The 12,255-nt window shown below is 41.7% G+C and overlaps 1 protein-coding gene across 2 annotated transcripts; it reads right to left on the bottom strand.

Moving 5' to 3' along the window:
• Window positions 1-7: 7 nt before the first annotated feature.
• Window positions 8-2,112, bottom strand: LOC133724405 (F-box/kelch-repeat protein SKIP6). 2 transcript variants are annotated; one of them, XM_062151128.1, is made up of 2 exons: window positions 921-2,112; window positions 8-341 (listed from the first exon to the last, which is right to left on the bottom strand). In XM_062151128.1, the coding sequence occupies exon 1, from the start codon at window positions 2,097-2,099 to the stop codon at window positions 933-935; it is 1,167 nt and encodes a 388-aa protein (XP_062007112.1). In that variant the 5' UTR covers window positions 2,100-2,112; the 3' UTR covers window positions 8-341; window positions 921-932. The 2 variants fall into 2 exon arrangements, with proteins under 2 accessions (XP_062007112.1, XP_062007111.1); XM_062151127.1 differs by having other exon boundaries at window positions 926-2,110.
• Between the last annotated feature and the right edge of the window lie 10,143 nt (window positions 2,113-12,255).

Below are 12,255 nucleotides of genomic sequence, written 5' to 3'. Positions count from 1 at the left end.
ACACACATACGAAGACAAATGAAACATAATCAATTTTGGATGTTTTAACTAGACTTGTTCAGGTGAAACCCTAAATTTGTTTTATTTTCTTACACGAAGAGTTATTTATTCCATTACAGATATGTACAAATTAAAATTCCTTGCATGGGCAGCACCACAATCATTACGAAAGATTCAACCCTGATTATTTCCATTCACTACACGCATTCGAGGACTTGATCTCAAATGTGCTTTCAGCAGCTTTCCAATTTTGCTGCACTCCTCTTAATGGATTACAGCTCCAACTTAGATTTAAGTACCCTATGTAGTTCCCTTGCAAAAGTAGCATTCTGGTGGCATACCTGTGAGAAGGAACAAAGCCAAGAAAAGAAGAGAGTTAGGGGAGGTTGTCAAAGTCCAATGCTGGAAATTGGGAAAGATGGTGAGATCATACACCAGAAATGTTAAGATTAGTTCTGCTTATAAGAGTTACAGAAGTAAAGGTGGCATATATTGTGTTGCAATTCACTTATTTCTAACTCATAAAATCTAGCATGAACACGTCAGTAAAGCACCACTTAGAATAATATTCACTACATCATTGAACTAGAAATCGAATGACAAGCAAACAAACATGCACACAAACATTAGCAAATAGCCTAGCATATTTATGGAATAGTAGGAATGCACATTTGATCCTAAACCCTAGACAGAGTTGCCTTATTCAAAGCTCTAAAGAAAGCATGCAACAGAGAAATCATGAAACTTGGTTGAGCTTTGATAACTTGAAATTCATATGCTCATTTCCAATTACAGATTGAAATGACAATACTATCTCCAACAACATAGCATTATCCACCACACCACTTCCTCAGCAACAATCAATCAACTATAGCATAAAAGATTCTAAATACCAAAGCTTGAAGAAAGCACCACTACACCTTACATTGCAATCAAACATCAACCGCCGAGCATTGTACAATGTTGGAGTGCTTTGGAACCGAAAGAAGCTTCTGGGACCAATCGATTCTCCCCCACAACTCCCCATCTCCATTTTCCTTCACCTCAATCTCCGCACACCAAATCTCCATATCTTTCCCATTTCCCTTGGTTTCCCACAGAACAACCAAATTCTCCCCCACATTCGCCATTGTCGCGCCGCACAAGAACTTCGGCAGCTTCTTCTCCACTCCCTTGAGCTCCTTCCACATTCGATTCTTCGCATCAAACCCTCTGATCTTCCCCAAATAATCATAACAATACAACATCCCATGCACCACGCAAGCCCTCCCTCTCCACCCCATGTCCATCCTCTTCTCCACCCCCTCCCAAACCCGGGTTCTCGGGTCATAAACCACCCCGCCCCGGTCCGCCAGCGCATAAACCCGCCCGCCGATCACCGCACTCGCGTGCATCCACTTGCCCCGAACCTCAACCGGGCTCGGCACGGCCTCCCAAACACCCGAACCCGGGTCGAGAGCCTCGGCCCAGTATTCCGACCTGGTCCACGAGTCCGTCACGCATCCACCGATCACGTAAATTCTGCCGTCCACAACCCCAGCCGCTGCAAACTCACGCGCCACGCGCATCGGCGGCCCGGCGCGCCAGGTGTGGAAGCGGCAGTCGAGGACCCAGACGTTATTGGACGGCGCGTCGTTGACGGACCCGCCGAGGACGTAGATCTCCGGGCCGACGACGGCGTAGGCGGCGCCGACTGCGAGGACGGGGACGGGCGGGATGGGGACGAGGAGGCGGACGGCGTCGTTTCGGGGGTTGGGGTTTTGGTAGAGGGCGAACCAGGTGGCGCGGTGGTCGGGGGAGCGGAGGGTGAGGTAGAGGAGGTGTTGGGCGGAGTTGAGGAGGGAGCGGGTGGTGAAGAAGAAAGGGGAGGAGAGGAGAGAGCGGATGGGCTTGGATAGGATTGAGAGGATAGGGTGGTAGTGACGTGGGATCCGAGCTAGGCAGTTCGAAGCGACGTCGTATGGGAGGGATGGGATTAGCTCCGCCGTGAATTCTGAGCTCGTTGCGGTGGTGGTTGTGGTGGTGGACATGGCTGTGGGAGTTGGGACTGGAGAGCTGTAGCTCATCGTTTGTTTATTTCCCACTTGGGACCAAAACATAGAGAGGGGGAAGTTGTTACAGTTTGGAAAGTGATTTTTACTCTATGATCAAAATATTTTATTAAATTTTGTAAATTTTTTTGGGTCAAAATTAAAATTACTACTTGTTGTAGTGTTTAGACCTTAACAATGTTCACTCAATTTCAGCACGATGATATTACCACTCACATGTTTAGGATGACATTTTGTTTAACAAAATTTCATGATTCTGTAGTTCAAATAGGGCTTCCTTAACTCTCAATATTGTTGTTATATACACATTGGAAGCATAGTTAGAAACATCTTATAATGTAGATATTGGAATAAACTAAAACAAGAATGATTATACAATCTATTCATAATCTATTCATTGAAAATATTTACGCTGGGGGGATCATGGTATACTGCAGAATCATACCAAGCAAACACAGAAGAGTCAGAAGATTTGATACGGATTCACACAAGCTTTACAGGGTTCAGAGACTATCTGAAGAAGCAAGAGCTGGAGAAGCTCAAGTATCACGTTTCTACAAGACTGAAGCTCTCCAGCTCGTTCGATCCATGGAAATTCAAAAAGATGCTGGGTCACACTGATAAGATACTGAGGTTGTCTCTGCGGAAGCCATGGGTGGATAAGGATGTGTCACGCCCCGAATTTTGAATAATAAATTCAAATCCGAAACATGAATAATTACAATTACAAAATCCAAATCTCGAAACTTCGAGTTCATTATTACAATTCACTCTCACAAGCAATATTGTAAAGCTCAAATGAGCATAACACACCTCACAACGTACAATTGCTGTAAAACTCTAACAATTGCTCTAACCGCACGATCACCGTCCTGGTTCTCCTGTCCTGTAGGATTACCCGCTACACAATTTGAATAGTGTACCGGGAGTTGCAACAACACAAAACCCGGTAAGCTTTTTACAGCCAGTATGAGTAAACAAGAAGAACTGTTGATTTAATAAAATACATTTCCTTTAACTCAAGTATAGAAATGTAGAAACATCACAATTACAATGATCACCACAAAACCACTTCACTTTCTCACTCTCATATATATATAAATATATATATATATAAATATTATACACTTATGAGTCACTCCCCGTTACCCTCATAAGGTCACTCAACATTTGGCAGACAGACTAGAGCTCTAACTGATCGTTTCCACCTACCCGGCGCGAGGGCGTGGTTCACGATTTAATGCTATTAGTTTCCACCTACCCGGTACAAGGGCGTGGTTCACTAATAGATGCCATGGTCACCCCCGTGACCTATTGATCTCCACAGATCAATATATCTCAACAAATCAACAATTTATTGTTTCTCAACAATAAATTTAATACCTCTCACAATATTGTTGCTTTTCAACAATAAACTCAACACAACCATAACAGTACATAATATCTCACAATTTCAACAATACATATTATTTCACATAAATAATATATATATAGATAGACATTCACACAGGAATGCCCATTAATACCAACTATAGTTCACACAATGACGACAAAAAATAAATTAATTAAAAGTACTCGGTTCGTAATATGAACCACGTGAGGTTTACTCACCTCGATAATCCCGCTGCGTCTTCAATTCCGCTCAAAATACGATCCACAATCGTCCACTAACTCAAACCGTCAATCACCTAGTCAGATACGATCTTAACTTAGCAATCATTCATAAACCACACATATACGGAAATCCAACGGTCGGATTCTAATTTAATGATGATCCAACGGCCAGATCGAATTTATATGATGATCCAACGGTCGGATCCTCACGGATCGCCCTTAGGATCATCCTCCAAAATTATCACGAAGATCCAACGGTCAGATCTCCTTGAATCACTCTAACAAACATCTCCTCAAAATTATACGAAAATCCGACGGTTAGATTCTCACGAATCGCCTTCCGAATCACTATTTCACAATTATACGAAGATCCAACGGTCGGATCTTCGCCCATGACCACACAAAGCCACTGGGACAGTCATAAGATCAACATAACAAAACTACAAGTCCATCGGACGGTCTGATCTTCACAGATCACAAATCGAACGATCGAAATCGATCGAAACTTAAAAATTCATAACTTAATCATACGATATCCAAAAATTATGAATTATATATGCAAACGATCGTATCGACACGTAGAACACAAAAATGGACAGAAACTGTCCTTGGGGTGGCCGGAGGTCGCTGGAAACCACCATCACAGTGGCGGCACCGCCACCCATCCAAAGTCAAAATTAGACAAAACTCCCAACACGAAAGTTCTTCATCTTAACTCGAATTGAAACTTTCATAACTACACCAAAGTCAGATTATAAGCCAAAAAGTAGAATTTTACCTTATAAGGTTTGAAACCCGAAGAACCCTAGTTTTGAATTCGTTCCAATTCGATCTCCACAGATGAAATCGATGCAATCCACCTTAGAGGAAATGATCTACATCCTCAGAAGTGCAGAATCCTCTCAAGAATCACGGCAAAAGGTGGCCGGAGGAGGGAGAACGACGGTGGGGAAAGGAGGTGATTTCCAGCTCGACTGCACCGTGTTCTTCGACTTGTAGCGGCTACCACGTTGGTTATTTCCCCTCGATGTCTTCTACAAAGTTGTAATATAGCTCAGGCCCAGCAAAATCCCTTTTGGAATCAACTCGATTCGAGGTTGGATGAGAGAGATATCGGCCGGTGAAGGAAGAGCAGCATCGGGCGAATTCCAGCTCGAGCTGTGCAGCTTCTCGGCCTCGTAGCACCTTCCATGGTTCTTTTCTCACTTTGATGTCTTCTAGGAAGTTTTAACTGACTTCAAGGCGAATGAAAATACTTTTGGAATCAAGTCGATCGGAGGTCTGTGGAGGGAGATATGGCCGGTGGAAGAGAGAGAAACAAATCTGGGCTCGGGAGAGAATTGGGGAGAAAATATAGGTTTCTGAAATTTCTGTCCTCCAATGCAATTTCCGGAACTTTTTTTTGTATTTATAGAATTTTCCCGATTTTCAATCGCTTATAACTTTCTCATACGAACTCCGATTTTCGCATTCCATATGTCCACGAACTCGTATCGACGCGCTCTACAACTTTCATGAATGAAGTTTTCCCAAATTCCCAATGTATAAAAAGTCACTTTTTGAGACCTCCTAAATAACGTTCGTTTTCGAAAATTAATCGTTCGAACTAATTCCATAACTTCTCCAAGCCTCGTACTCGCTCCCACTATCGTGAAATCATTTCTAAAAATCCACGGAAATTAATTTGGATTTTTCGGGGTATTACAATCTACCCTCCTTAAAGAAATTTCGTCCCGAAATTTGAGCGTAAGTCAATTCCTCTCGATTAAGGTTGACCTAACCATAGAATCTCCATCTTTTCCAAATCTGTAGTAATCTACAGAGCCTCAGCTCTTTGTATAAAAATACATTCCTATGGCCACTAAATCCTTTCATCACAAACGTAAACTCACACAACAACTGCTCAACAACACTCCACATCACATACACAAAATCGTCACATGGATCATCTCATAGATCCTCACATAGATCATCACATAGATCTTCACTTAGATCATCACTCTGTACTGGCATACAAGCATAGTAAACACTCCCACAAAGTGTTTCGCTACTCAATTAGCATCACGGTAAATCTCTATAGTAAAACTCAAGCATGCACCATTCTTCACAACAATAGTGATGCATCACTCAAAACAAATCATCCCCAAAAGCACGCCAATAAAATATGTCACCCAGTGACGATAACTTGGGCTTGCTCAATCCTTGGGCTAAGCATTAGGGCTGGCCAATTGGGCCGAAGAAATCGGACCATCCACATTTCGAACCGGCCCGAACCAAATTGGGTTTAACATTTGGGCCTACCATTCGGGCCGAACAATTGGGCTTACCATTTGGGCCTACCAATCGGGCCGAACAATTGGGCTCACTATTTGGGCTTACTATTTGGGCCTACCAATCGGCCCACCAACTTCCAGCTCGGCTACGGTATGAAATTGTACATACCGTATATACGTATGCATACCGTACAGACCGTATATACGTATGCATAACGTACAACTGTATATACGTATGTATACCGTACAGACCGTATATACGTATGTATACCGTACATACCGTATATACGTCCGTATATCAAGCATATACGAGATCCAAAAATATTTGTAAGAGGTAAGGTTCGAACTCCCGACCCTCGAACACGAAGGTTTTGCTCCCAACCACTGAAGCAAGAGCTGCCTTCATTAATATATGCTCACGTGTTAAATTTATTATGTCATAAGCGACATAAATAAAATAACGGGGGAGGCAAGGTTCGAAACCTTAACCTGCTGCACGAAACCTTTGTCCCCAACCACTGGAGCACAAGCTGTGCTTAATATAATGTGTACAAATGTTATACTTATTATGTCATAAGCGAACATAATAAAAATAAACGAGAGGCAAGGTTCGAACCTCTGACCTCTTGTACAAGAGCCTTGCTCTTCAACCACTAGAGCACCAGCTGCTCTCGTTACTATCCATGCAACTTCTTTTATTTATTCTATCATAAGCGATAGAATAACAACAAACTGTCGGTACACTCCACGTGCCACGACACGTCTCTTCCGTGATTTACGGAAAGCAAATCACTTTCGGCTAAAGCTGTCTGCCACAGCGTCTCGAGGTTCGGCCTGTCCCCTTACACGCTCAACACGCGCCAACAGCTTTTCCGGGTTTCGGGGCGACTTTAATCCAACGCGTGGATTCAAATTCTGAGATCGTTCATCCAACGGTGGAGATCTGCTCACCTTGTTCTATAAATAGGTGCATTCTGGAGAAAAACTGTTCACTCCAAAAGAAAAGAAATTTTCTTCCAAGCTCAAGTCTTTCTCTCTCAACTCTTCAGCCTTTCTCTTCTCAAATCCTTTCTTCATCAATTTCGATCCTTCTCTTCTGATCTTCTCTCCCATCTAGTTGATTCAATCCCATCTTTCCTCTGAACTTTCAGATCTTCAATCTTTTCCTCCAAATCTTCAATCCTTCTTTCTCAGATCTTTTCTTCCATTTGAAGATTCGATCTCATCTTTCCTCTGAGAATCTCAGATCTCCAATCACCAGTTCAACAACTCCAATCCTTCTAACAAAATCTCCCTCAAACACTAAACCATGTATTCCTCGATTTTCACATCCTCTCACTCCATGACCCAAGAGCCACGAACTCTGCAACTAATGGAGCTCCAAACCCCGCAACAAATGGAACCACAACAACAGCAACCAACAGAGGAGGGAGGAAACACCCAAGCAGCTGGAAGTAGTGCCAACATGGATTTCTGGCGAAGCCGTACCAGGTGGATTCCTACTCCAGAACAAATAAGAATCCTCAAGGATCTTTACTACGTCAAGGGATTTAAGTGCCCAACTACAGAGCACATTCACGAGATCTGCCTCCAGCTGAACCAGTATGGACATGTTGAGGGTAAGAACATTTACTTTTGGTTCCAGAACGTCAGGGCTCGAGAGAAGCAGATGAATAGGTGTAATCAAGCTGCTCCAGTGCCCATGGGAACTAGTTCTCTTGGTACTGGTGGATCCATTGATCTCAATTTTGGGTCCACTGGTTCTACTGGTGCTGGTGGATCCATCGACATCAATTTTGGGCCAGCTGGTGGATCCATTGACATCAATTTTGGGTCCACTAGTTCTACTGATGATGGTAGATCCATTGATCTCAACTTTGGTTCCACCTATTCTACTGGTAATGAAGGATTTCTTGATTTAAATTTTGTTTCATATTCTTCCTCACCCTTCAATACTAATACCAGTACAACTCTTTTGGCACAACAGGAGGACGAACATCCCTGCAACAACGAGGAGGAGATCACCAGGAGGTTGAAACTCTTCCTCTGTTCCCCGTGCACGGCGAGGACGTCTTTGGTAACCCGAAGACTACATCCGAGGAAGGTAGCGTATTTGGTTACTATTCTGGTGGCTCAGGCGGTTACAACAGTGGCTCTAACGTTTCTCTTGAGCTCAGCCTCAATCCATCCGGAGCTGCTGACTAGGCTTAGCATAGCATAGTCCTCGTTTTCCTTTTTTTTTTTTTTTTGTAATATAAAATCAATAAGATGGTGTGCATGTTTTCCTTTCTTTTTGTTTAACCAACGACAACACCAAGGATCGAACCTTGGTCACCCAATACTATTTTCAAAACCATAAACAACTCTACTGCACACATCTTTCATAATGATGCAATAAAAACAATCACTCAAAAAGAATCCAACAATCAATTAAGTAGCATCGAGGTCTAGCTAGTATCTTCTGAGTCAAACCAAACACAACAATTTCATCGATAGGATTAGGGATTTATAAAGCTAAACACATCCTGAGTTAGCTAGGAAAAACCCACGTCTTTAGAGTTACTCTTACAACTCTTATAGAATTTCGATAATTCCATCTATCAATTGCTTCAACAAAAACTCACCACAATTCAATCCCTAACATTTAGCGATTCAGAATTCGAATCAAACTCCATATCACATAGTAATTCACTTGAACCACCATGGATACCTAACAAAGTCACTAAAATCAATATCCGAAATTGCGTTTAACTATATCACCTAAAATCAATCACCAAAGGCACACACTCTCATCCAACATCATTCACAAGAACTGATTCTAACTCTCCCAATTAATTACACCAAAATCAACTCCCTTGCAAAACTTTAAGTGTCCCGCCTACTTAAACTTAAAACACACAACAACTTCAAATTCACTGCAGTCCATCTCCATACTATGATCCAAAACTTAAGAAAACTAGTTCACCACACAAAGGCCACAAAATTCAATTTCATTCACTTGAACAAAACTATATTCACAAGTCACGGTCAGGTCATCAACCCATGGTGTTCAAATGAATAAATTTCAAATCCAGTTTTCCTTTTGAATCGTAACGTATCGTTCCAAAATGATACAAGCAACATCAACCACGTATATAAGACACGTCTCGCGAACTCAATTCAAATTCCGAATCATCAAAACTACTACTAATTCCAATTCTACCAACAATCCTGATTCTGAAGGAATTATAGTACTCAACGACAACCCAAAACAATGGTCTCTCATCTCTAACCATCGAGCACAAAATAAAATTCTTGTCTCGCACCTTAAACCCTGCTTAACAACTTACAAGCACAAGGAAGAAGTAACCACAATAATTTCTTTCCTAACCTCAACCCTACTAACAAACTCCACAAGGACATCTCATTACAAAACAAGATATTTAATCCTTGATACGTACATCCCATCCAAACGTCTGTACGTCCAACTTAAGAAGACAAAATTTATAACAATTCATACTCGTATCCACACTAGGTACGTGCATAGGTCAACATCATGCCTTCAACCAACACTTCAACATCCAAAAGGACCTCACTTCCATAAAACAAATCTCACCGACTCATCAGAGTTAAATCTAGAGGTCTCTATTCCTCGAAGATTACAACCTGCGGAAACTAAATTTATTCTAATACGAACTTAGAAGACAACTCTACCGTCCTACAGACATACACGCTGTCTAGACCCCATACTAAGACATACCCAATGATTATACCAGTACCGAAGAGTATATGATGGGGATCCGCTGCAGACGGGCCATCACTCGGGGAGTACTGATTATCACCAAATATGTACCTTACGCTCTGATACCAAACTGTCACGCCCCGAATTTTGAATAATAAATTCAAATCCGAAACATGAATAATTACAATTACAAAATCCAAATCTCGAAACTTCGAGTTCATTATTACAATTCACTCTCACAAGCAATATTGTAAAGCTCAAATGAGCATAACACACCTCACAACGTACAATTGCTGTAAAACTCTAACAATTGCTCTAACCGCACGATCACCGTCCTGGTTCTCCTGTCCTGTAGGATTACCCGCTACACAATTTGAATAGTGTACCGGGAGTTGCAACAACACAAAACCCGGTAAGCTTTTTACAGCCAGTATGAGTAAACAAGAAGAACTGTTGATTTAATAAAATACATTTCCTTTAACTCAAGTATAGAAATGTAGAAACATCACAATTACAATGATCACCACAAAACCACTTCACTTTCTCACTCTCATATATATATAAATATATATATATATAAATATTATACACTTATGAGTCACTCCCCGTTACCCTCATAAGGTCACTCAACATTTGGCAGACAGACTAGAGCTCTAACTGATCGTTTCCACCTACCCGGCGCGAGGGCGTGGTTCACGATTTAATGCTATTAGTTTCCACCTACCCGGTACAAGGGCGTGGTTCACTAATAGATGCCATGGTCACCCCCGTGACCTATTGATCTCCACAGATCAATATATCTCAACAAATCAACAATTTATTGTTTCTCAACAATAAATTTAATACCTCTCACAATATTGTTGCTTTTCAACAATAAACTCAACACAACCATAACAGTATATAATATCTCACAATTTCAACAATACATATTATTTCACATAAATAATATATATATAGATAGACATTCACACAGGAATGCCCATTAATACCAACTATAGTTCACACAATGACGACAAAAAATAAATTAATTAAAAGTACTCGGTTCGTAATATGAACCACGTGAGGTTTACTCACCTCGATAATCCCGCTGCGTCTTCAATTCCGCTCAAAATACGATCCACAATCGTCCACTAACTCAAACCGTCAATCACCTAGTCAGATACGATCTTAACTTAGCAATCATTCATAAACCACACATATACGGAAATCCAACGGTCGGATTCTAATTTAATGATGATCCAACGGCCAGATCGAATTTATATGATGATCCAACGGTCGGATCCTCACGGATCGCCCTTAGGATCATCCTCCAAAATTATCACGAAGATCCAACGGTCAGATCTCCTTGAATCACTCTAACAAACATCTCCTCAAAATTATACGAAAATCCGACGGTTAGATTCTCACGAATCGCCTTCCGAATCACTATTTCACAATTATACGAAGATCCAACGGTCGGATCTTCGCCCATGACCACACAAAGCCACTGGGACAGTCATAAGATCAACATAACAAAACTACAAGTCCATCGGACGGTCTGATCTTCACAGATCACAAATCGAACGATCGAAATCGATCGAAACTTAAAAATTCATAACTTAATCATACGATATCCAAAAATTATGAATTATATATGCAAACGATCGTATCGACACGTAGAACACAAAAATGGACAGAAACTGTCCTTGGGGTGGCCGGAGGTCGCTGGAAACCACCATCACAGTGGCGGCACCGCCACCCATCCAAAGTCAAAATTAGACAAAACTCCCAACACGAAAGTTCTTCATCTTAACTCGAATTGAAACTTTCATAACTACACCAAAGTCAGATTATAAGCCAAAAAGTAGAATTTTACCTTATAAGGTTTGAAACCCGAAGAACCCTAGTTTTGAATTCGTTCCAATTCGATCTCCACAGATGAAATCGATGCAATCCACCTTAGAGGAAATGATCTACATCCTCAGAAGTGCAGAATCCTCTCAAGAATCACGGCAAAAGGTGGCCGGAGGAGGGAGAACGACGGTGGGGAAAGGAGGTGATTTCCAGCTCGACTGCACCGTGTTCTTCGACTTGTAGCGGCTACCACGTTGGTTATTTCCCCTCGATGTCTTCTACAAAGTTGTAATATAGCTCAGGCCCAGCAAAATCCCTTTTGGAATCAACTCGATTCGAGGTTGGATGAGAGAGATATCGGCCGGTGAAGGAAGAGCAGCATCGGGCGAATTCCAGCTCGAGCTGTGCAGCTTCTCGGCCTCGTAGCACCTTCCATGGTTCTTTTCTCACTTTGATGTCTTCTAGGAAGTTTTAACTGACTTCAAGGCGAATGAAAATACTTTTGGAATCAAGTCGATCGGAGGTCTGTGGAGGGAGATATGGCCGGTGGAAGAGAGAGAAACAAATCTGGGCTCGGGAGAGAATTGGGGAGAAAATATAGGTTTCTGAAATTTCTGTCCTCCAATGCAATTTCCGGAACTTTTTTTTGTATTTATAGAATTTTCCCGATTTTCAATCGCTTATAACTTTCTCATACGAACTCCGATTTTCGCATTCCATATGTCCACGAACTCGTATCGACGCGCTCTACAACTTTCATGAA

The sequence above is a fragment of the Rosa rugosa genome, chromosome 1, assembly GCF_958449725.1.
Source record: "Rosa rugosa chromosome 1, drRosRugo1.1, whole genome shotgun sequence".
Lineage (NCBI taxonomy): Eukaryota > Viridiplantae > Streptophyta > Magnoliopsida > Rosales > Rosaceae > Rosa > Rosa rugosa.
This window is presented reverse-complemented; position numbering and strand designations above follow the sequence as displayed.